This window comes from Spermophilus citellus, assembly GCF_964194105.1.
Source record: "Spermophilus citellus genome assembly, contig: SCAFFOLD_485, whole genome shotgun sequence".
Classification (NCBI taxonomy): Eukaryota; Metazoa; Chordata; class Mammalia; order Rodentia; family Sciuridae; genus Spermophilus; species Spermophilus citellus.
In genome coordinates, this window is record NW_027673005.1 from 36,824 (window position 1) to 63,941 (window position 27,118).

At 35.9% G+C, this 27,118-nt stretch overlaps 1 protein-coding gene across 1 annotated transcript in view; it reads right to left on the bottom strand.

Annotated features, from left to right (window-relative positions):
- Window positions 1-222: 222 nt before the first annotated feature.
- Window positions 223-27,118, bottom strand: part of LOC308640262 (slit homolog 2 protein-like) — a gene marked incomplete at both ends in the record, with an annotated part of 55,882 nt that continues 28,986 nt past the window's right edge. The window contains 11 exon segments of the mRNA XM_081312229.1: window positions 223-389; window positions 596-826; window positions 1,463-1,518; window positions 3,131-3,261; window positions 4,543-4,584; window positions 4,586-4,784; window positions 4,881-5,018; window positions 8,892-8,985; window positions 23,875-24,014; window positions 25,264-25,361; window positions 25,497-25,621. Of these exon segments, the coding sequence (XP_081168355.1) occupies window positions 223-389; window positions 596-826; window positions 1,463-1,518; window positions 3,131-3,261; window positions 4,543-4,584; window positions 4,586-4,784; window positions 4,881-5,018; window positions 8,892-8,985; window positions 23,875-24,014; window positions 25,264-25,361; window positions 25,497-25,621 (1,421 nt within the window).

The following is a 27,118-nucleotide window of genomic DNA, read 5'->3' on the forward strand; positions in this document are numbered from 1 at the left end:
ACTTTTGTGTGCTGCTTCTGCGGACATTTAGAAAGAAGGTAGGGTGAGTCAGCACTTCACTCCCATTCCTTTCGTGAATGGAACCCAGATCTTCAGGATACTTTATATTTTGCACAAAATATTTCTTATCAGCTTGCTCTATCTGTAAATTCTGGAATTCCAACCCCTGCCTGGCAGTCTCACTCACACACTTGTGCTTGATGTGAAGGTGGGACACACATTTTATGCTCTGGGCAAGTACAGGTCGGTGCACAGTAGCTCCTCAGTCTCCATGTGCTTCTGCGAGTCTTCAGCTTGTTGCAAAGACAGATCTGTGTTGCAACCGTTCCCACGGTTGCTATAATGCCACCACGTATAACTTTCTTCACACTTCTCCAGTGTAGGGGAAGCTTTAGTTTAAGCAAGTCTTTTATTTTATTATTTTTTTTCAAATGCAGAAAAAAGTCTTTATTCTCATAATAAAAATAAGTCCATTCTGTATTTTACAATATATTTCAAATATTTCCACTATGAAGCATAAATTAGTCCAACACGGTCAAGAAGTAGACAACCTGTGTCAGAGGTGGAAGGTGCTGGGACCATGCCTAGGACGCACACCGCGTGCAGCCACACTTTACCACCTTCTCAACCTCATCCACAAAGGAGGACCCGTCCGTGCATTCGAAAGAGTATTTCCGCCGCTTGCTCCTCAGAGGCCCACAGCACTGGGCCCCTGCACACCCGCCTTTACATTCCAGGCGTGAGACCTTCTTGGTGGTTTGGCAGGCTGCGTAGCCCTGCTGCTTTTGGTAATAATCTCTTATCCGTTCCCCTCGACAAGAGATTTCTAGAAAAGAACAGAAAAAAATCGCAGTCAATGACTGTGAGTCCACATCTCAATTCAGTGGATGCTGTCTCTCTGCCCCCTTTTGTTTTTGTAAGTGCTACTTTTAGTGTTATGTTTTTATTACATATCTTGGGTCGGTGGCACAGCCTGCTGTTCCTTGAAAAAAAAAATGTGTCTTTTGGGCCTTTATTTCCAGCAAAGTGAATGCTATATATGTAGACTATAAATACAATGCTATTACACTGACAAGAAAATTGGATTCCTAAATCTTTTCCTTTATTGTAAAGAAAAAAGAAAAAAAAATACACATCTTCTGTTTTTACACGACTAACAGCTGGTTTTGTTTACCACGGGGAGCAGTTTAAGAGAGAATGCAATTTAATTTATTAGACCTGGAGTTTAATATTACCCAATCTGTTACTTAATGCAAGTAACATCCCACTGACTTCATAAATTACCCTAATATGAAGTAGTTCATAAAGGAGACATCTGTTGAAAGCTTCAGCAGGCATGCTGTTCCTGTCTTGTCCTGCTGCTGATACACCAAGCACAGTCCATGCCAGCTGGAGACAAGGCAAGTTCTGATCATGGAAACAAAGTGATGGGCTGAAAAGTGTCTGTTCCCATCCCTCTCACCTGCGTAATTTGCTATGGAAAAATCAGTGACTTTGAAGTCAAAGGTGATTTTTGGGCTAAAACCAGAGCAGAATTAGTGGCACCCTCTTCTCTGTGCTAGAAGATGAATTAATAATATATGTGCATGAGAAAGGCAGGTAAAGGCTGCAGGTGAATTAATAAGTTAATGGGCCTTCTGTAGAAGGTCAAAAGGAGAATTACCTTTACAAAAGGTAAAATAGAGAATTTTCGGAGCAAATCAGGTTGTGACGAGAAATCTGAAAGCCATCTTGTGGTGGGAGTTAAGGACATTTCACACAATAATTATTGTTTTCCATGCTCCAAATAGTCCCAAGTGGGTCAACTCACCACCAAAAGTACTTATTGAATTCCACTCATGGCTGCTATTGGCAACTGTCTTCCCAGGACTATTTATGAGGGATCTGATAAGGTGTGAAGTCTTTAGAAGCACATTTATATATGCTGTTCCATTTTTTGTCACAAACAACATCCTCCGACTTGTTGCCAAGGGAGTTTGGCCTAAATATGTGTTTAGCTCACATATCTTATATTAAAAATATAAATCAATATTTAAGGGAGAGAAAAAATATTTAAAAAAAAACATTTTTGCCTTTTCTGGAAAAAACAGAAGTCAGGCAAAACCTGGGCCAGAATTTTACATGGTAGCCTTTAGAGAGAACTGAGAATTCATGGTCCTGATGGTTCATTCATCACAGCAACTTCTTTTATATTGTCAATATCAAAGCTATTTATAATAGAGGAATACTTATCTAGAAAGTTCAATCTTAAGAATGAAGGGGTCTTACTATGGTCCACATTCATTTCTTACATTTGATTTAATTAATCTATTTAAGATACCTGCCTAGAAAAAATGTGCATGAGTGTGTGTCCCTTCATAAGGGTTGCAGTTATTTCTACAAGTGAGGGAACTAACTAGGTGACGTGCACAGGATGATGGAGGGTTGATATTGATACTAATAGTATCTATCATAAAGCCTGTTGCTATCGATTGTGTGTCCCCCAAAGTTTATTATGTTGAAAATTTAACTCCCAATGCAATAAAACTGGGAAGTGGGACCCTTAACAGTTGATCAGGAGCTAGTCGCTGTAGGCTGTGGAAGGAGTAAGGTGAGTTTAAAGCTAGCCTCAGGGACTTAGTGAGGACCTATGCAACTTAGCGAGACCCTGTCTCAAAATAAAACATAAAAAGAGCTGGGATGTGGCTCAGTTGTAAATTACCCCTTGGTTTAATGTGCAGTATAAAAAATAAAAAAGAGTTGATCAGGTCATGAGGACTCTTCCTTCAAAAATGGATTAACTCTGCTATCAAGGCATGGGTTAGTTATTTTAGGAGTGGGTTCCTGGATAGAGAATGAGTTTGGCTCCTTTCTTCCTCATACCATCTTCCCTTCTGTCTTTTGCCCTGGGATAATGCAGCTAGAAGACTCTTACCAAGGCGGCTTCTTTTCTCAACTTTGGATTTCATAGAACTATAAGAAATAAATCTCTGTGGCTTCTCTTCTACTCGGTACCAGATCTGTTATACTGGACTAAGATACCTACTATAGCCAATCATGCCCTCCCATGCCCATTGCAAAATCATAGAAAAGAAGCAGTTCTTCATTAAACAAATTTTTTCACCTTTACCAGTAACTGAGAGATCTTCACCTGTAAATGGCAGAAGCTGGATGAGAGCCGGTGTCGTAGCTGGCGCGAACCCGCCCTCGGTAGAGCTCCACAGCAATATGGTCTTTGTCACCCTTGTACAGGAGGATGCCGCTGTCCTCATCTGTGGCGATCTAGTAGGAAGTTACCTTGATGTTACTAGGATGTACAGCCCACCAAACATCTTTCATCAAAAAGAGACAGACTACTAAGTGAAGTGAGGACTTTTTGTCCCTGTGGCTATGCAAAAATAATACATGATGAAATTATTGTTGGAAGGGTGACCTGTCTGCAATTTATCCTGTTTAAAATTAATTCATAAAGAAATTGGAAAATAATAACAAAAACTCAAGTAAATATGTTGGATTGGCTCAGAACTTCCTTTTCTGGAGATTTTCACTTATTTGCTGTTTTTGTTCCTATTATAGGTCTTGTTCTTGACAGATGCTAAAGATGACTGCATTGAGCAAGATTAACTTTCATATCCCATATTTAAGCAACAACAAATTCTTTATAGTGATGCCATATGCAGCGGGAAATCTCTGTTCTTGTACTGTTCTTTTTCTTTGGGAGGCTTTTAAAGGACTAGTCAGGTCAAAGGTGTGACTTAAACCTCAGCACCACTGTATACTTTCTGTAAGGATCCCAGGTGACAAATACTGGAAGATAAGGGAAAGGTTTCTAAAGAAGGCCTACCTATCTCCTTTTGCTCATTACTTCAACTCAAGCCAACTCCTTAATGAAGTTTTGGGGTAAAAGAAATAAAAAGAGGTGGAGTCTCTAGGAAACTGGCTAATGCTGTTTGCATTCAAAATACATGAAAAAATATTTTGTTTACCAGAAAAAACAAACATGTAGCCCCATACACTGTGCACATATCACCCCCAGTGTAGTCCAACTTTCTCCATATGGGTCTGAATGACTTGGTTAAAGGTCCACAATGATTTGGAAAGATTTAAAACATATTTGTAAATTTCATAGAGATCCTTCAAAGCTTTGAGAGAAGAGTGAGCAGATACTGGCTACACTGTGGTGTCTGTTTTCCCTGCACCCTTCTCAGTCTCCTCCTATGCAGAATCTCAACTTCAGAACCATGAAAACAAGTGCATAAAATATCTTTACTGAGCCCCAAATTGAGGAACATACTTTGCTGCTGTGGGGATTTTATTCCCCTTTGGATCAAGTAGTGAATAAAAATACTGGTTCCTATTTCACTTAAAAAAATATAAATGTTGAAGAGAAGAATTACCAAAGCATTTCCGACAAGGAACTTTTTTTGGTCATTGGACGATGAAGTTATTAACCTTCTATTTGAGGAACTCCACCATTTACTCATCAGCTACCTGAATGCACATTCCTAGAAGCTGAATGTAGCTTAAGATCAGATCAGCTTTTTCTGGAGGGGCACTTCTCACCTGAAGTGTGATGTTGGTCTGAGGTCGGACCTTGGCTGAAGATAATCTGAAGATAGGACTCTTTGTTTACAAAATTTACACTGACCAATTTTTCACACTTCTCTCCCTGGTATCCAGGTAAACACTGACATATTGGCTCATTCATCCTGATGATGCACTGAGCTCCATTCTGACAATCAAAATTATCGCAGGGGCTGGTACGAGGGAGGAGCATGGGTGGAGAAAACTCACAGAACAAGCCACTGAAGAATAAATAGGGGAAAAAACCATGTTAGTCAGAATATATGTGAATTTGAGTCCTGTAGAACTCAAAATAGCAAGTGGCGCTTCTGCTTTACCTGTAACCTTCTGGGCAGATGTACGTATAACCATTCACTGCATCTGTGCAGTGGGCACCATTCTTACACTTGTTATCTTGGCAGTCATCAAAGTCAGTGTCACAGTGTTCACCAATGTATCCTGGTGTGCAATCACACCTGTTTGAACAAGCAGGAAAAGTTTCAGACTCAACTGATGTAATATTAGTAAAACAGCTTCATTTCATTTAGAAAACATGGTAGCATTTTAAATAAAGCATATTTAGAATTATCTTATCTCCGAATAATCAAGTCTAGTAAATGGTTCTGGCTGTAAACTATGGTGTGGTTTCTCACTGTGAACTACCAGAGGAATGGTGAGTTCATCTCATTTGTGAGAGTGAACAGCCACAATACAAATAAGAGCAGATTAACTGCATTAGGGTTTCTTCCTCCCTCTTCTTCTTCCCCCTTTCCCTTCCTTACTCCACATTTTGCTTATAGAGTCCTTTATTTTTATTTCAGCCTAGTTCATTTGACTACTGGAATGATAAAAGGGCTAAATTGCAAAACTTACTGCAAATTGTAAACATATTTTTTAAAAAAAATATGAACATTTTACATTTTCCTAAAGAGACTAGACACACTGGAACAAAATATAATTTCAAGAAAACCAATTTTGTTAATACTGGATACCCAACTCGGCATGGTGGCACACACTTATAATCCCAGTGCCTTGGTAGACTGAGGCAGAAGGATCCCAAGTTCAATGCCAGCCAGAACAATTTAGCAAGGCCCTGAACAGTTTAGCAAGACCCTGTCTTAAAGTATAACACAAATTTCTGGGGATGTGGATCAGTGGTTATGTGCCTATGGGTTCAATCCCTGGTACCAAAACAAATAAAAACCAAAAAAAAAATATCATGCATAAAGTCATTAGTATGGTATTTATATATAATATATGATCAATATGTGATTGCTACTTTTATAACTCTCTATATGCCTTTCTAATTCTATAAAGGTCTTATGGTTCATTCTTCACTAATCATCCCTGTTTTATTTCAAATATATTAGGATTTAAGTAAAGAACTTAAAAACACTGAAATGAATTTGACATTACTGATCGCCAAGGATTTTACCTTAAAATGCAAAATCAGGACTTAAACATTTCTGGAGAACTGATGAGTTAAACCAAATTGGCGATTAGGCCTCCTAAGAGTAACTAGCTAACTTTGCCCTTGCATGTATGAATTAAGACATGAAAGGAGCTCACTGCATCAGCACGCTTGATCTGCCGCCAGTTGGTTTTAATGATGAATCGTAATGAAACAAAGTAAACAGCAAGACTGAAGCTAAATGGACCCTAAGTGGCCATACAGATTCTGAAATAGTTGGACAAGGCCCTAGAAGAGAACTTCCATCAATGTTAATGTGAGCAGAGCTGCTGAAGTGCCAAGCAGTAAAAGAAGGAACAAATGCTTTGAAACACTTTGAATTATTCATCTGAGAAAAAAAGTCAAAGTCAAAGATAAGAGAACCAAGCCCTCACTACAGTGGCTGTCGAGGAGACTGTTTATATCCTCTTCTCTCCCAATACTGTTTTTTTTTCAGGTCCATTAGAACTTGCAGTTATATCATGATCAACATTTTTGTTTTCCTTTTGATCCTCAGAGCAAGTTTCAAAACAGAAAGAAAAATTAGAACAAGAATTCTTTTAAGTTTGCATTATCGATAAAACCTATCAAATTCCCTCTGCTCCACTGACAAGGAATGAAGAAAAAAAGCAAAGAATACAAAACATACTGTGGAGAAGCCCAAAAGCCGACTAAGTAAGATGCATGCTTGAAAAGACTACTTATGGCATATCATGGTCTAGAAATATCTCAAAGCAATTCAGGAGATTGATGAGGCATATAATATAGTAAGAAGAGTAAAACCAGACCTGATAGTTTACTAATAAGAAAATGAAGTTGAAGTAACAGTACAACTTGTCCAAACAACATTTGGCAGTAGAGATTTTCTTGACCAGCTTCATCTTATTTGATTTTTAAGATCATTTCTTTCTACAACTGTCATTCTCATAACATGCAATTATTTATAAGATGGGAGCCACAGCAAAAACTCTGACTCAATCAGTTTTCGGTTAACCTACGTATGACTATAAAAGGAGCTCCGTGAATTATTGACTAATGAAAATAGTGGACTTCCAAATAAGTTCATTTGTAATCTACAGAAAGGCACTTTAAAGAGTGTGCAACCTGATAGTAACAGAAGATGTTTAATTAAGAATTTGTTTTTTGAAGACAAACTCTTATTTTTAATGTTTTCATTAAGGCTTGCTGATACTTTATCTTATAATTACAAAGCCATGTGAAACCTGTTCAGCAGATAAGCAGTTATGGAGGATTTACATAATTTCTCTAAGAAATGATGATATTGATTATATAGGTGATGTACTTTCAATTTGTCATGTTCATTTGTGGGCATATCAAAAGATTATCAGAAGTGAAAGTAATTACCTAAGGTGTTTGGTTGAATAAAATATAGTGCAAAATTTTGTGTAAAATAAAAAAAAAATAATAGGACTTTTGGATTTTGCATAGAATTGTAAGCACCATGAAAGAGAGAATCAAACCTATCATTTTCATTCTTGATAAGATAACAAATGGCATTAGCAGTTACTGCAACTGGCATCTATATACTCTAAAATTAAGATTTTAAAGCAAACTGAAAAAAAGAACACTGCCAAGAGAAAACTTGAGAATACATATTTAATTTGGATCAAACTTTGAAAGGCAGAAAGGGTCTACTGGCCTCACTCCCCCACTTGATTCAGAATGTCTGGTGATGTATTTATAAATATAAAAATCTTACAGTAACAGCTCAAATGCCAGTTCTTCTTATAAAAGTGTTCCTAAGCTGAGTGATTTTTAACTCTCTGAATCCTATGGCAATTAAGTGTGGGTCATTTCACTGAGAAGATGAAGTATGTAAAAGCTAGAAAGCATTACAAAAATATAAAATGGTATTATTACCATATGTCCTGTTCATGAAAGATATTCAATAAATACAGGTGAAGAGGCTAATAATCTCATTTTCTAATTGTCTGATGTAAGAACAGCTTAACTATAGTGTCATGCATACAATCCCAGCCTGTCATCTAAAACACCAACTGTAGTGTTCACAAACTATAAAACCATCTAGGGTAACAGATATTAGGAAAATCACCCCAATTGTAAAGTACCAAACCTGGCTCTGCCCCACAAGGAACCTTGAGGTCTTTGGAGAGCCATCTGACATCTTTGGACTATGATTTCCTTGTGTTTAAGGTGAATTTGGATCACATGATCTTGAAGCCATTGGCAACTCTAAAAAGAGACTTTGCTGTTGATCCACTGAAAATATTTCAGGATTGCAGCAAAGGAATCATGTAATTTGGTACCAAACAGACTTCAGAAATATTTCTTGAGAGGAAAGCAAAATCATTTTGATGTTCTGAGTTCACTTGAGGGAACCCTCTACCTAGTGTGATTGTGACCCTTACAGATCCTCAGGACATATATTAAGGCCAAAGGAGCACTAGTGATAATTACAGTAAGACGACAGGCACACCCTGGAAAAGTCTGGGCAGTCTGGGACACACAGTCGCTTATCTTTCCCACCTTGGATAGTCTGAGTATTCTTTCAGACCATAACATCTTCAGTTACATTCAAATCAAATTCTTTATTTCACCACGAACATACCTTTAATGAGGCACCCCAGGATGCCAGGTATTTAGCTAGATTGGCTTTCAAATAAATGTGAGGAGGCTGAGGATGAGGATCCTTTATTCCCCAATTGACCTCCCAGAAAGAGTCATAGCACAAAGCAAAAACCTCCTTTCTTTTTCTTCAGTGTACTGAGAGAAATCCATGCTGCATAATGACTATCCATAAAGTGGTCACTGGCACTAGTGAACAAGTCCTTTAAACCTGGAGCTGAGGTGTGAAGCTCTGGAGGAGAAGAAAGGTCCTCTCCTCAGCTGTGAGCCCAGGAGAGGCCCTCTGACTTACTTGAACCCCCTTGGCGTCAGGATGCACTTGGAGTCATGCTGGCACGGGTTCAGGTCCTGGGCACAGAAGTCCAGCTTCTCCTCACACAACTCGCCTGCAACATGGCAAATGTTGTCAGTCCACACAGACAGGTTATCAGGCTCCCGCCAACCATCTGCATTAGGGGTCTTAGAGAGATTAGAGCAGCTCAGGATTGAAAATAAAACAGAAAAAGCAAAACTAACTAATTAACTAACTAACCCAGAACCCCTGCCCCTACCTAGATGATGATAAGAAACCTGAAGATCCCATATTCAATCAATCTTGATTCTGCTACTAAATTGGCTTGTAATTTAGAACAACTCCAGTGATGTGTGACTAACTTGAGACCCTTGAGAATTATACTGTTAGAAATGGGGGGAAAATTCAATGCTTTTCATTCTTGCTTTATTTACGTATTTATCTGTGTATTTATTATTTATTTGGTTTTGAATTTTTATTGAGCTATAGCACAGACAGACCCAGTGAATAAATGATAGATAATAAGCATTCACAAGCAACCCACTTAGGTGACCAGTATCCACATCCAATCACACTCTATTTGTCAGCATATCTGAAGTCTCCTTCATGCCCCCTTCGGGTCACTAACCCCACCAAGGGTGGCCACTATCTTGATAAGACCATAGATTAGTTATCCCTATTTTTGATCCTGACAGAGATGGAGTCATTTAGTATGTATATCCCTTTATGTCTGGCTTATTCTGTAACTTTATGTTTGAAAAAATATCTTCTATTGTTCATAGTCTTCAATGTCTTATAAATCTAGAAGAACAATACTTTGTTTCCCTCTTATGAATCATTGCAACAGCTCAACAAAAAAACAGCTTAGGCACATCCAAAGGAAAAAGTAAAAGTAAAAAAAAATAAATAAATAGAAGGGGCAGACACTCATTCCATGATTGTCAGTTAAGTTACAAAGAATAACTTTTATCAACAAATGAAAGCCACAAACATATCCATGTTGATTTGAGGCATTTTATATTGCATTGCATATAGGATAATCTCTTAGGAAATTTCTTCCAGTATGAATAACATTCTCACTATTTGAGGTATATTAGGCCAAGTAAGATTCTCACTGAGATAATAATTTTCCCAATCAGTGAATATTAGATACTACGGTGACTGTAATAGTACATTTTCAAAAGTTGGTTTCTACCTTACTTCCAAATATTTTTAATTGTTTTATATGCAAAAAAATGAAGAAATAAAGTGACATATTAAAAGGCAAGTGTTCAGTTCTGAGAAACTACTAGAACTTTCATTTGTTCAGAGTCTGAATTTAAACACTATTGGCTTAAAAATCAGAACTTTGAAGGTAATTCTTTTGCTAAAGATGGTCCTTTTTAAAGCTATATACTACTGATTGGTAGAAATAGTTGCCACCTGAATGTGATATATATTATTTAAACTTAAAGGATCTTTTCCCATGAGGCATGTATAAAAATGTATTCATCTAGTTATTATATCAATCTGTTTTCTCTATGTCTTAAAATGAATGAATTGCATTGAAGGTCTCATATATTTCTTCTGTAAGATTTTCAGTGTTTCTAAATCTGTGAGACAAAAGCTTTTAACAACATTTATCTGGTGAGCTACTTTCAAAGAAGGGTTTTCAAGATTTGTGATTTTAATTACTAGGACTTCAAGTTAGGCACCTTGATGGAATTTTTCCATTGTGTTTTATTGGCCTACCACAATTTAATTACTTTCCATTTTCTAATCAAAGCCATCTTGTTTGGATGCAATCTATTTACAGTTGTTTATATCCATGGCAGTTTATAAAACTGATGATAGAGAAGGACCACTTGTGATACATATTAAATGTCATCTATGTGCTTTTCACTTTATTCCCAAATAAGAAATTCTAAAAGTGATAAGAAAGGAATGTTTTATTTTCATTCACTTTGATCCAATCCAACTCAGTCCAATTAATCCCATTTAATTCAGAATTCAACAAGATATACTGTATTTTGTTGTACTAGATGCAAGGACTACAGGGAGGGATGTGGTTGATCTTGACTACAGTCAGTTCCTAGAAAAAGTCTGAGCTAGAGACAGAACCTAGAGTGAATTACAGCGCTGAGAGAAGAAAAGAGTTGATTCTGTCTTCTCCACAAGAATTTCTCCATAGATCTGCTATGGAAAGGAGTGAGAAGAGAGGCAATTCTAATAAACTGTGGGATAGATAGATTGCCAAATTTGTAATTAAGAGCTTTAGGCTAAGCATGCTAACTTGAATGTGAAAAGCTGTATGAATTTCAAGTACGTATTCCTTATCTCTATAAGAACAGAATAAGAGCAATATCAGTCATTACTGAAGTTGTATATGGTAATTGCTTGTTTCCCTTACATAGATACACACCTGACTCTGATAAGATTGATGGACTATTTTAAAAATGACTTGACTCTTTTTATTCTCACCAAACATTTTAAAGCTAACACATATTGCAAAAGCATTCCCTGTGTTTCACTACTGCCTAACTCATTTTTAAAGCCCAATCTTCTACCCTACACTTTTCTCATCTGGTCTGTTCACTGTTTTATGAAGTTATCTCAACTCAATGCTTGGGATAATGTTTTTTTTCTTTTGCTTTAATAACTTTCTTTGACATTTCTGTTGTTGATTTTTCTCACTCAGGCTTGTGCCTGCTTTATGGCAAATATATTATATTGTTTATTTACTTAATCAATATTTGTAGAGTGCTTACTACCTTGTTCCAGGCAGTTTTAAACATCATGTAAATATGTGGTCACTTAATAGTCATGACAAGCATAGAAGGCAGGGTTGTATAGTTGCACTGTTATGAGTGCATTTTATGTTATTGGTGTATATCTCTTTCCTTTTGTTTGACTGTAAGATCATTATGAGAAGAAACATTGGTATATTTGTTTATGTGTCTTCCTAGAGTTTATGATATGGTGATATACTCAAGTAGTAGTTATTGGAATAACTATTCATCTAAGTAGTTAAGCAAGAACTAACTTGTCTATTTATGTTCAACTTGGGTTTCATTTTAGCCTTTGGACATTTTTCTTTTTAATTTTTACTAAATGTGATTAATCATTAATAAAAGATATCTTATTCTCTTCAGATTGAACATTATTTTATTTCCTGCCTCAGAATTAAAATAAATGTTTTCACTGGGTTATTTCTTTAATTTCTCCTAATTATATTACATTCTGCTGTATTGGGGAAGTGCAGCTTTTAAAAGTCAAGTGACTTGGCATGATGGGGAGTCTTAAGAGCTCAATATAATAAGGAAAACATAACATGCTCTTTAGACAGATTTTAGACTCTGTATTTACTTCCCAATCATTAAAGAAATTGGGCATTGAAAATGGCATCAGGTTTTCAGGATGAACAGAAATAAATCACTACAACTATAGTGACCTAAAATATTAACTGGGAGTATTGTAAAAGTTCCCCTGTACCTGAAAGGACATCATACAATTTTTATTTTTAATTTTTTTTTTCTACATGTGTAGTCAGAGATAGTACCAAGATAGTGAAAAAAAAAAAAGAAAAAAATATGGGGACTGAATTTAGTTTTCTGAAGTTCCAGGGCCTGAAAAAATATCAATGGCCACTTCCCTTCTTGAGTTGATAAAATCATAGTAGAACATTCTTCATTCCAATCCATATAGTCAGTGTTAAAATCAATTATCTTATAAGCAAGTCTTTATATGTTTAATCCAGCATCAAAAAACATATTTAGCATGGTTGAATGCAGGTTAAATGTCTGCTCACAAACCTCAGATACCTCACAGGTATCTGGACAAACCTTGAGTCCATGATCTGGCACCAACCCATTCCACAAAATCTCAGGAAATCTATTTGTTTTCTACCATGAACCCCAAATGACAAAACAAAAACATGGAACACAATGGATATCTGGCCTTTATGATTTGCTTTTGATCAGATGAGCAAATTAACTTTCCTTGTGATTATGGTTTTCAACTTTTTTTGTGGATAAGGGGTTCAAGGATGGTAGGTGGATATATATGTGCTGCTTGTCCATATACTGGAGAGGAAACAGTGATGCACCAGCAGGTCTATTGCTAACTCTTAGGATAACAAAGGTTAGTGAATGATCTCCTGTCACTGGTAACAGAGGTAGTTGGTGAGCAATTTCTCAGCACAGCAGAACTTTCTGAAGACAAAGCACCATGTGTTCTAATCAAAGGCACCTTTCTGGTGAGAAAATTATGCCAAGTTCTTGGGTCATCTCATCTGACTACATCTGTCAGGTAAACATGGACTGGAGATGTCAAGCTCTGCAGTAGCAGAGCTTGAGGGAATATGGCAGTAGCAGACCTTAAGAGAATATGAGCTGTGAGGGAACATGACAAGAGTGGAGCTCAGATCCCTAAGAGGGTATGGGTTCTTGTGGGCACACACTTGAAGAGTGGAACATCAGTGAACATATTAATTTCTCTGACGAATTTGTCATAGTGGTAATGTGACCATTCATTCTAGCTTTCTTAGGACAGTCCTGTTTTACCTTTGTCCCAACTTGATTGTCAAGGGTATTAACAAGCACACACAAAGGTGCCCTGCTCTTGATGGTAGGCATTATGTTCATCTACCAGGTATAACAGTGAATGCTGGTCACCAGAGTTGATAATACTCAAGTGAAGAGTGAATCAGCACTCAGAGATGAATAATGCAGCCAGCAAGTTACCAGAGAGAGCATTATGCTTAGCTGTGCAGAACAACATTATAGTCTTCAGGGGTACAAACAGGGTCTAATGTGTACCCAGAGCCCCCATGGTACCAATATTGCAAATACCACTGCAATAAGCAAAAAGCTCTATGCACACAGGTAGCTGCTCTGAGAAGTAGCACCTGGAATTGACCTTATCCTCTGCTTCATTTCAGATCTATGAGCCTAACTGATTTTAAAGTTCCTTCTTTGTTAAAAACAACAATGACAAAAACCCACCACCAACAACAGCAAAAAAGAAAAAAAAAAAACAAAATTAGACCCTTCTGTTTACCTTCGTTTGTAATTCTCTCCCTTATTACCCCTACTGAAATTTGTGTGTGTGTGTGTGTGTGTGTGTGTGTGTGTGTATTGTGTGTGAGAGAGAGGGAGAGAGAGAGAGCGAAAGATTGAAAACTGAACCCAGGTGTGCTCTACCATGTACCTACACCCCCCAGCTCTTTTCTTATTTTGAAACAGGGTCTTACTAAATTGTTGAGGCTGGGGCTTATAATCTTCCTGCCTTAGCCTCCTGAGTGGCTGGAATTATAGAGGTATTGTAACATTTTTTTCCCTAATATTTATACTGAAATATGCCTGTTGCTTTTTTCTAATTATTCTGAATCAAATCAATTTTTAACATCACCATATATTTTGAGTTCTAACTAAGTGTAAAAACTGGTATCTATGCTAGGAATGTAATGGTGTCAATGACACAAAGCTGTTCCTATTCTCATGGAGCTCATCCACTAGGAGGAGGAGAAACATACTAATCCAATAAAAACCCCAGTGAGTATAACATTGGCTTTGTGATGAATGCTAGCAGAAAGTTTCCCTGGTGCTCCAGAAGGGGAACTGATGCTTTGAGGGCAAACAGGAGGGGCTTCTTAAAGAAGGTGAAAGTGTCTCAGGGGTGAGGGTGAAGCAAGAACTGTACAGCACAGGCAGGGGCTCCATGGAGGACAGGACATAGAGAGTAGGTCTCTGACAGGTGGGAATGAGCCTGGAAAAACATGGCGCCAGAGGAGGCTGCAGAGTGCTAAAGTCTAACCTAGTTACATTAGCAGAAGCCATACAGAGAAAGAAAATTTTGAAGGGCTAATCACTTTCTAGTTACCAAGAAATTTGGGAAACAGTATATCTCTTCTAGGCTTGTTTCATCCTCACTGTTTGCACAGGAGAATAGAAGATTGACCCTTAGAATTTCTGGAACTTTCCAAGCTAATTCTCTGTTTAAAATATTATTATTTTTTTTTACATGAAACAAAGCAATAACCTAAGGCATTCAATTAGTAATCTACTACAGCATCTTGACTGAATTTTTCCCAAAGTCATCCCTTTGAATTTAGGTTGGATATGTCTACAGCAGAAGCAGTTTTAGAGAGCAGTACATGGTGTTGCGGATATACTCAACTGTTGCTAGCTTCTGCTAATGCAACTAGACTTATGTCTTTTCTCCATGCAATAGGCAAAAAAAGTCTCAGAATCTATTTGGGGACAAAGAAGGGGCAGAGGGACTCTGGTGCTGACAATGCAGACAATGTAGTCTATTCATAAATTGTACCAAACTAGCTTTTTTTTTTTTGAGAAAGGATCATTAATATTGATAATGATAGAGAGGGAACTTAGGACAGTTCTCTGAATAACTAGACCAGAATTCTAGTGTTAAATTTAATCAGTTATGACATTTTCAAATATAATTGTAGCAGGGGAGGAAGTCTGGCTGAATTCCTGACAGAATCCCCAGGACACAGATTTTTAGACGGTAAAACAAATCATTCTTTGAATATTTTCCTTTTGAGCTCCTGCTTGGCTCAAGAAAATCCTGAATCATGAAACCAATTTTATTCTTTTTGAATTATCTTAGCAAGGAAAGGTATCAAAAGAAGCAATCCAATGAATAAAATACGTGACATTTAACTACTTAAAAGTACATTGCTTGAGGTCAATGGTTACTTTCATTGACATTTTTGTACTTCTCCAATCACATCACCTTTACTAGCAAATCATTTGGCACAAACTAGGTCCTTCATGACAAAACATGAAAATAGCACTCATATGTTTGATTTTTGGTGATAAATACTATTGAAATGTTGATGAAGAAGACTCAGAGGCATAAAGGGCAATGGTTGGAAGGAGAGAGAATAAAGAAGTCAGTTAACAGATATGTGTTCTGAGGTCCTAACTTAAGATACACTCTTGAAGCCTGGACTATATGTACTACATGACCATCTTTTGACTCCTAGATATTCCTACAATTTCTTCTGCCAAACAATGACCATCCCAATAGGAAGTGAAGAGGCTGAGCTCAGGAATTGAGGGATTGTGTGTGACAGCATATGAGTGGCATATGATCTATAAATTACCCACATTTCCCTCATCTTTTTAAACTCAATTAAATCCAGTTGCTAGTGTAGAAACACAGGGAACTGAACCTGAGGATCCATGAATTCCTGAAGATACATGTGCCATTGATAGATGTCCTGTGAAATGGGTACAAAATGTGACATGTACATAGTGGGGACAATGTCACAGAGAAACCCCATGAGGTACAGTTAATCATAATTCAACATAAAAAGGCTCCAGAGCATGTGCTATCAATTCAGATACAAAGAAAGTTTACAGAAGGGAAAGTTTTGTGCTCATTTTGTTTTCTAAATGACATGAAATTAGTTTCTTCATAGTGCTTGACAGAGAGTTTGATCAGTGTTATTTTTTATTTTTATTTTTGATTCCTAATCAGTGCTCTTTTAGTTTCTCTTTGCTTCTAGACCTACAAAGTCCCTCTATAATGTTGGTAATGTACTTAGGACCTGAGAAGTGGTGGCTTGCAATGCCCATGCATCTGACCTGATTTGAACTTGCAGTCAAGAATCAAAGAGTTTTCCTGGTGGACAAGGGGAATATTTTGTGGATTTTTGTATCACTTTCAGTACTTAGCATGGTGTCCTGCATAAGGTATTTTCTCAATAAACATCTTATGAATTTTTAAATGGAAAAACTTCTCCAAATAAATAATCCAAAAAGGAGAATTTTTTTTTAGTACTTCCCCCTTGGATCTCTAGGGCTGAATGATAAAACCACTTACAACAGCTACTGAAAGTCCAGAACATACTGGACTCTGTTTTCAAAAAATAAATCCAAATTAAATTGAATAAGACTGGTTAAACTAAATTGTTGTTCTGGGCTCCGTAGGCACTGCCTGCCAACTAATGGAAACAAAGGACTCTTTTAAAACATTTTTTGAGATTCAAGTGGATTTAAGAAAACTTTGAAACGTTGCACAAAGAATGCAAACCATATAATATTGTTAGGTTGCCAAAGTATTTACTTAAAAAACGAGTGCAACTTTAATGTCCCTTATTTGAGGATCTGAATTATGATCACAGCTGTAACAACTCTGATATACAGAACTCATGTATCTTGATGCAAAAGTAGTGATAGACTTATTGTTATTAAGAGATCATGAAAATCTAAAAATACACACAACATCTAAAAATATAGTCAATTTAAAGACTCCTTCAACATTCAATATGTCCTCATACTTCAAAGTAGAATAAAGGAGTAAAAAGAAAGAAAATTGTACTCCTAAATAAAGTCTTTCTATTTGAAGTAATCATAGAAAGTAAATTAATAATAATAATGACAATAGGGGAAAAATTAAAAGATTTAAAAAGAGACAGTAGGGGAAAATATGGTCAGAGAAATTTCCTTCATACACAAAATTTACTTTAGGCAAAAATTTCTCTATCGAAATTCCCATAAGAATTCTTCTACTACTGGGGAGAACATAATCCAAACCATATGGGAATTAAATGATGCAAAACTTAAAACTATCTTAAAGGGAAGTCTCTGATATTCCTTAAGTATAAACATTTACCATTTTAATATTTCCTCTACATTCTTAACATTTTCAAATACCTACCAGAAGGAGAACAGATACCACTACCTTTGTCTCACAGACCAAAAAAAAAAAAAAAGTCTAAAACTAGAGTCCTGAAATTTAGAATATTAATACCAAAATTAAAAATCCGAGCTTCTCCCAACACCTACACAAATTCTTTCTGTCCTATATGATAGAAGGCAGCCCAGTTCTCAGGAGAATTAATTGGTTAATGGTATAGGCTTTGATTAGGACTTATTTTCAAGTCTAAAAAAGACTGCTTCTCTGCACTGAGATTTTGTGGTTCCAGCTTTATTCTTTTCAAATGTGCATGAGGAAAACTGTCTGTAGCAAGTTGAAGAGACATCAGGGAAAGCAGAAGAAGAACTCTTTAGACATAAACAGTCAGAGCCATTGTGTGACATGACAAGATGCCAGGCCTGGAAGGTGGACGCAAGTAGAGGTGGGCCGGTTCTAGCAGAAGATGCCCAAGTCATACTACATGTCTTGGGGTCAGCAGGACACTGGTCTGCACCTGGCCCCCTACTCACAAGGTGTGTATTCTTGAGTAAATGGTTGATTATTGCTTTATAAATGTTATTGTTCAACTTTTTACTGTTCATATCCATAGAGTTCTTTTACATTAACGATATGTCAAATGATTATGGAGGTTCACTTCAATTAAGAAAATTACCCTTGGAGATATAAAAACATCTAAATTCTAGTTGTAATTAAGTTTTGGTTTAAAAATACAGAGAATGATTGTCTGTTTTTGAAAGCAAATCCAGTTAGCAGCAAATTCTGGGAAATAAAAGAGAACTTTTACAAACACACGCATGAAATCTAGTCACCAGATGAAACCATGTGGTAACTTAGAACACTACTGCCCTGCCAAACTTGGTCCTGAGAGTACATACATGACTATCTAAGGACATATAATATAATAATTTCTATTGTGTTTCTGAGATAGACTGAGGCTGTGTTTCTTAGATACATTGAGCAAGCAGATAAATCACTCAAACAATGCAGCAAAAGGCTATGGAGTGCTTAGCAAGAGAGGACAGAGCAGCCATGATTCAATATCAGCCCTGGACTTTAAATACAAAGGGAACTATGAAGACAGGCATGTGTGGTCCTATGACAGTGTTTCTGAACCTGATACTTGAAGACTCTAGTGTGCTTAGTGATTGAAAATTCAGTGGCATGAGTTATAATTCAGAGTCTGTAAGAAGAAGAAGATTCCATGATAATCCCCAGATGTGGTTATCTCTCTAATCCCTGTCTCTCTTTTCTGGGCTCTGATACTTTGGAGGAGACTTGTGGTCCACACTGATGTCAATGCCAGATGTGCCTCTTTTCACAATTTAAAAGACTGCCTAGTATCCATGGAATTCTTGAATACAAATTTGACTATTTCATTCTGTAAATTAACCTCTTGAGCTTTGTAGTATTCATTTTTATAAAGTGTTCCAATAAATACATATAGTGAAACATTTTCCATGTTTCATATTACTAAAGACATAGGTTTAAAAGTTAGGGGAAAATCCATATACTTTAAGTATTTTCTATGTACAGCTTACCTATTATAATCAATGACCTAAGTTCTTCATTATAAAAATAATATAAGTTCATAGCATGTTTAAAAAAGTAAAAGAATATGGACAAAAAGGAAATAGAAAATATTAGTGCTTTTCTTAGCCACTCCTTCTTCCCACTCAGATAATCTCTACTGTCGCTTTCTAGAAAAGTATCAAGTTACTTCCATAGGTGCATTTTACAGTGTTTGACACACATATACACATATCAAGGATCTAAATGGCTGATTTGAGGTCTTGATTTCTGACTTCATGTTCTGTAAACATTCCTTATCAGGTACACACAGTTAAGGCTACATAACTTTAAAAGAAAGAGGAAAACTGAAACAAAGATCATAATAGAGTGAAAAGGCAACTAACCTTTTTCCACCTCATTCAGATTAGCAGCTGGCAGCGACAAAGACAGAAGAGACAAGAGACTTTTTACATTGCGATACAACAGTAGAGCACAGGAAGCCAATGGCAGCATTAACAGAGAAGCCAGGGTGAGGAGGCAAACAAAAGCGAAGCTTAGATTTCTTACCTACAGCTGGGCCAAAAGCATACACATGGAGGGAAAGGAGGCAAAAAGTAAATGCCATCACAGGAAGCTACAGGTCTGCATCTAGACCAGGGGAGGTGACACCGGTTGCTTGGCTATTTAAGATGCACAGTGAATGGTTTGTGTGTGGGCATTAGAGATTTGGAAAAAAAAAACGATATGGCATAAAATGGAGAAATTAAAATGTTCTGAATATTTTGCACAACATGGATTCTAAGACTTTATGAATAAATAAATTGCCTAATTCATTTAATATTAGTAAGCAATATGAGGGCCTAAAATCTGATCAGCATTGTGTCATAATTGTATGCGGTCCCATGAGAAATGAATTACTTAAGACACATTAGTTTTGACATAACAGATCCAGATCCAGGGTTTTTTTCTGTTGTGAAACATGAAAAAACACATTGTTCAATTCAACACTATCTAGCTCTAGAGCCCAAGAAAAGGTGTCCATATTTCATGTTTTTGTTGGTTTTGAACTTGGCCAGTTTAAGAAATTTCTTGAATATTTTTGTCAAAAAAGGGGCTTGTTTTCAGGAACAAGATATTGAGTTAGAAATATAAAAAAACAAGCTCCAAATCCCAAGCTAAAATTAAAACTATAGAATCAATTCTTAAATTATTTAACAATTCCAAGTTCTACTTTCCCAATTCATAGAACAGTGATTTTAATTTATAATTTAACCTTTCAAAAATTAATCTTGCCAGAAGAATACTCCTCAGTCATGCACTGTGCAATTAGCTGGACAGGGGATGGGCTGAAGTGAAGAACAGTTTTGATGATGAGGGTGAGGACAGAATGACAGCAGTGGCCCTTAAGATTTATGTTATAAATCTATTCCGGAAGAAAAAACAAGAGTTTTCTCTTCTAATAAACCATTAACTACTTACTGTGATATTTTGGTTACTCAGTATATAAATAACGTTTAATAAATCACCTAATGGTGGTCACTTTCCTTACAGTACTTCTTTTTTCTTTCTTCCTTTTTAATTTTTTTTTTATTTTTTATTATTTATTTATTTATTTATTTATTTTTGTGGTGCTGGGGATTCAACCCAGGAACTTGTGCATGTGAGGCAAGCACTCTACCAAGTAAGCCATATTCCCAGCCCTCTTCTAATCCAGTTTATGGCCCACTCATCATGTCATCATTTCTCTGCATGATTATTTTCAGATCTCTGGATTTTCTCCATTGACAACATTATGCTCATTTTAACTTCACATAGGTGACAATGCAAACATTGACACCATAATAATTCATGAGCTTTTTCTATGAAGTTTTATTGGTAATACCTATTGGTACCTAAATAGAGTTTACTTTCTTATTGTATGTGTTTGGCATGCAGAGTGAAAAATCTTCAAAGCAAAAAGCAACTTGTGACTCAAATGATTTTTTTTTAAAGAGAGAGTGAGAGAGGAGAGAGAGAGAGAGAGAGAGAGAATTTTTTTTTAATATTTATTTTTTAGTTCTCGGCGGACACAACATCTTTGTTGGTATGTGGTGCTGGGGATCGAACCAGGGCCGCACGCATGCCAGGTGAGCGCGCTACCGCTTGAGCCACATCCCCAGCCCTCAAATGATTTTTAAACAATGACAACATTATTATATTCCCTGAGCATAGCAGGGTTTCTGTTCCCAGATCTCATGCTCATTAATCAGATTCCAAAATTAAATTTAACACAATATAGTTACATTATAAGAAAATTCCTCCCTAAATGAAGACTTGGATGAAACAGGATACAAAACTCTAGAGTCTGATTTATACTTTCCTATAATTAAAGGCCACTTATGTGCCACTGATTTCAAAATGCAGATGGTTGTTTGATATTTTTGAAATGAGCTCATTTCACATATGCACAAAAACACTACAGTTAAAAGATGAGTTATAAATTTTCCCCATTTAGATATCTTCTCTACTGCCAAACTGTCAAAGTTTCATGGCCCACAAGACCCTGTCCAAGGTTATAATGGTAATATCTTCATGTTTTGTATGTCATGCACTTTCTCTTGAGTTCAATATTTTTCTTGATCCTCTGCCCAAATTAAAGCAATCCAATATTTGTAGTAGTTATAAGTTAAAAAGTCTAAAGGGGTTTCAGTTCCTATGCAGAGACAAACCTCTTAATGGGTAGTAATGGTAGGTTCTTGCATGACAGCTTTCATAAATGTCACATTTTGACTAAGAAGTGGTTTTGCTAAGCTTTGGGTTATTATGATATGTTTTAAAGGAAGAGATCTGATGTAGTTGGGAAAGTCACATTTCTCAGAGGAAGGTGCACTGAATGGAGCCATTCAAGATGGGAGGACATGTGTCAAAGACGTTTAGGATGAGAGCCTGGGAAATAAAAGGTGAGCAGGTAAGACAAAGACAGAAAAAGAAAACAAAAGAATAAGGAATAGCAAAGCTAAAGCCAAAGCAGGGGGACCCCTTCAAACCAACTCAGTATTTACCACCTTATTTAAATTATCATAAGAAAGACATACAAGAACCTGAACATAGCTGTTCTCCAAGCCCAGATTTCATCAGGAAGGGAAAGTATTTATATATATTCATTCATCCATTCTTGGTTTCCATACATAAAAAGGCATAGATAGCAAAATTATGCTTGCAATGCTTGGATCTAATTTGTCTGGTGGAATCAGAGTAGGTTGGTTTATAGAGGTCTCCAAGATTAAGTGGGTTCTTAATCACTTTTCAAAATGATCAGAACAATGACAGAAAAAGAGACCTATTTTTGTCCTAAGACAGTATTAAGTAACAGATTTTAGTGCAAACATTGGGTTTTTACACATATCAAATTAGCCCTCAGGTTATCAGAGTAGCTGTAAGGGCTCCAGAATCTGTGGCCACAGGGTCATGCCAAGTATGAGAGGTGTAAGTTTTATTGGTGGAAGGTGAAAGCTTTGTAGCACACCCCTGTACTATAGGTGCATGTTAGATCTATTTCCTATACTTATCCCGTGGTTAATGCAAAATATCAAAGAATGCTCAAATTTTGCCTGCTAAGCAGTATAAACCCTCTATCCATGTAATAGAACAATTAGTGATACAGCATTTCTTCTGAAAACAGTATAACTTTACATGACATAAGGTGCCTTACTCCTATTAAAAAGACCTGAATTACAGAAAATGCAGCGTCAGAGATCCTTAAACAGATCTGAGCTGTTAAAACTGAACTTCATTATTGTATTTAGCAGTTTTTCATCATGAAAGATACTTTCCCATCAAGAAAGGTATTGATAAAAATTTAAATTTCAGTGGTTTTCCAACAAACCCTATGAAAGTTAGCTATATAGAGGTGTGTGCATCTTCAATGTTTAGAGATGTTAGTCTTAGCCACATCTATAGATATTTCAGTCTCTGATTTTCTTAACTATGTATTGGATTTAATGGAAATATAATTAATAAAAATATCCAGCTAAATGGAAATGGTAGCTTTCAACAGACTAGTAGAATCTACTTCTTTATTTTTTTTAAAAATATAATATGGAATTATTTTTCTCCATTAAATATAAGAGATTAAGGAACAAAAAGACAACTATGAATTTTCTTATTCATAGTCACAAATATCAGTCAAACAGATGCTCTGTCAAAATATATAGGCCATAAACTTGATGTTGATTTTATAGCAAATTGGTTTAAATTGAGTGGAAGTTTAGCAATTTGGATAGTCATATGAGATTTATCACCCACAGAGACAAAATGTCAGAAAAAGGGTGATGGCTTTGTAAGAGTATCCCAAATGCTCAGTCTCTTCCTGATTTTCATCTTGAAGGACATGGGTCACTAGAAGCAAATACTTGCTGGTAAAAAAATAAACATAGACGAAGTATCTCAAATGTTTAATTACATTTTGGCTATTTAAAAAATTCTCTCTTTTCACATATGTTTTGGTGAGTTGGTTTGTATGGGGAAAATGATTTAAATGGAAATGCTATTGAATTGTGGGATAAGAACTTTCTACATGAAAAATTCTTTTTTGCTGCAGAGCAATGACTTTATAATGGACTCACTTTGCACTGAGCTTGCTGGGTCTTATACTTGATTGTCTGAAACCATCTTAGTTCCTTCCATTATTTACATTACATCTAATTGACAAAACACCTACCAGTTATAGAATAATAGAATGGATTAGTAAATAAATAGGAGCATAGTGCCAATGATGCTTTCAAAGAGACACAGTGATTGATGGCATAATGTTTCCCAGTGTTCATACCTGTGTACTCAGGTGGGCAAAGGCATGTGTAGTTATTGATCCCATCAACACATGTAGAATTATTTTCACAGTCATTGTCTTCACAATCATCAATATTGACTTCACAATTTTCTCCTTCAAAACCATCAGCACAGATACACCTGAATATCAGGGCAGAAAGGCAAAATAAACACAAAAGCAATTCACATCTTTTTGCTGCATTTTAAATCCATGTGATCTAAATATTGAAAAAAAACCATAAATACATTTGTAAATTATAGAGCTCATAAAATTATAAGAATTTGTTTTTTAAAAGTTTTGAAATGCCATGTTGTAAGTATTGATTTAGTGTAATATCAAACAAACCAGAAAACATTAAAAAATAAAACTTATGTTGGCTTCAAGATGGTAAGTGGCTTCAGGGTCTTAAAAACCAATATTTCCAGGTATGATACAGAAATAAAGTTTGACTCCACAATCATAGATATCTTAATCCCAAGTTTTTCTCTAATAGAGTAATTTATGCTTCTTTACTCAGAAATGAGGAGGAACTAATTCTGATTCTTAAAATCATATCATCTCCTACTCTATGTGAAATGTTTAAGATGTCTGGCAACAAAAAAGAAATGTAAAAATTAAGTTTTGTCTTCCTTGCAATTACAAAATATGAACATTTTCTCTAAGACAATAAATGCAATTTACCACATAAAATATTGTATATTTAATCTCAAGTAATATCAGTATGAGCTTTGAGTAAAGTGTAGATGGATAAGAGAAAATTTTGTAACAGAAATGAAGTATTTTTCTTCTATAACATGACAATTCTAACAAGTGTTAGTAGTAGATTAGCATTCTAAAGTGAAATTCTTAATGCCACTTAATGGACTCTTTCATAATTCATGAAGTACATCTGAAGTAATTGTACTGTATGATTAAATAATTCCAGATTTAAAATGTTCACAGCATGATTGTCTATGTATATTGTGGCCTGGAAATGAATCATTAATTTTCTGTTTCAGTGGGACCTACATCTCATCATTGCACACTGTCTGTTAAAGCAATAAGCAAATCATCAGATGAATGCAGGACTTGCATTAAGGGAAGAGTTGGCTATTAATTAGCATAATTGAGCCAACACTTTGTCTTGCCCTAATCTGACTTGATTAATCATATGTGTATGTGCATGTTTTTAAATTTTTGATTTGTAACATCCTAAGCTGAGAACCCTGTGGAGTCTCCATTTGTTTTTAATATTGCAGTATACCTCTGGGAGGGACCAATACATATTGTCCTTATTCTGTTTTTCTTTTTTAAAAGAATGCCCTTGGGTTTGAAAAGGAAAATGCCTGTTTTCTTAGTTATTCTTGCTCCAATACTTCAGACAAAGGAAATCACAGCCTCATGACTTACCAGAATCCATCTTTTTCCCCTTCTTTCAAATGGCAAGTTCCTCCATGTTTACATGGGTTACTGATGCATGCATGAATTGGGACATCACAATCCTGCCCCTGTAGAAGGAATGGCCAAGTTAGGTTGAATACAAATGAGGACATCCACTGCGCACAGAGAAAGCATAGTAGAATTATGAAAAAAAAAAAAAGATATGTTTCCAGACTGTGGCTCTCACAACAGCATCTACTTACCTTGAAGCCATAGGGGCAGGTACATCGATAAAAGTCAACTGGATCATTGTTACAGGTGCCATCATTTTTACAGGGATTTGATAAGCAGGGATTACACTTAGCTAGAATGTTGACATCGACAGGACCTAAAAATTAATTGAAAAATATGAGAAAGAGATTTTTTTCAATGTTAGTTCATTTAAAATAATTTCTACTCTTTAATGTAACAGTAAATTTTGGATACGATTATAGGTCATGTATCTATATGTGTTTCCCCAACAAAATGAAACAAGGAATCAGCATAATCAGGTGTTCAAACATGCAATGCATGGCTGTGATAGTTTTGGGTCATATCTGGACTCTGGATTGATAGTTTAGGGGGTTTGTGTCTAATGCTAATGACATCAACATCACAGGGTAAATTCCCTTATGAGTTCAAAGTTTATGTGGATGCATTTCATGGTAACTGCCTACATTTCAGTTTTAGCCAGTTTCATGGAAATGCATACTATTAGTCTCAGAGAGGACCACAAATGTAGTGATGGGATATGAGAGTTTTATGAAAAAGTAGAAATCTATCACTATAATTAAAAGCATAATAGAACACACATTCCCAGATAGCACTAGCTTGGTATTGTTACTTTCACACAGGAGATACAATCTGCGTTCTGTGATCTTGGTGAGGTGTTTGGGTTTTTTGGTTTTGTTTTGTATTGTTTTATGTGTGTGCTAGAGGTTGAAATTTGGGCCTCACACATGCTAAGCCATGCTTTATCACTGGCTATACCCCCAGCCTCACTGCTACTATTATACATATAGAAATAAAGTAAAAATGTAGTCTCCATTACATTCTCCCTTGCATCCTTTTAATTCAGTTTGTTAGTTCTTTAGCACAATAGATGATGGCTGAGATTCACATTTTCTTCTCCAAGAAAAGTAAATATCATTAAAATGACCTGTACTTGCAGTCTCACATTTTTAAGTTTCATGATCCATAGTAGGCCTAGATCAAATGCAACTAGTTTCCCATTATTTGCACTTATTTGATAAATGGCTAATAATGCTGAAAATGAACTGTTCTCCATAAAATTATGTTCCACTGATGCTACTTTTTTACATTTGTAAAAGCTCATTAGCTTTATTTTAAGAAGCTGTTTCTGACTAGGATGATGGAAAAGTAACATCTCTATATATAAAATAGAAATATTTTATAAAAAATTCACTGTATTGTTGTTACCAACAATCTCTTTGTAGCTCTTTATCTTCATTGGAACGAGCAACAGTAAATTCAGTCCTGCATGTTATTACACACTATTCCTAACAAAATGGTTTGGATAATTATTGTGAATATATGTTGAGCATGCCCCCAATCCTTATTATCACTGACATAACCTTCTAATGTAACTTTACCCAAAATACTGTATGACTTCTGCTTATATAAGCTACCTTTCATGAAATTACTCTACAGATTAGGGCATATGTTTGTGAGTTATGCAAATTTACATAGTGGTTGTGGAGTTCATCACCATGGAAAATACCAGTATTTATTCAAATAACATTTTTTAATTAAAACCCATGAAAAAGAGAGTGCTTTGTGTTGTTTTTCTATTAGCAACACTTAACTGAAAAGGGAAACCTTGAGT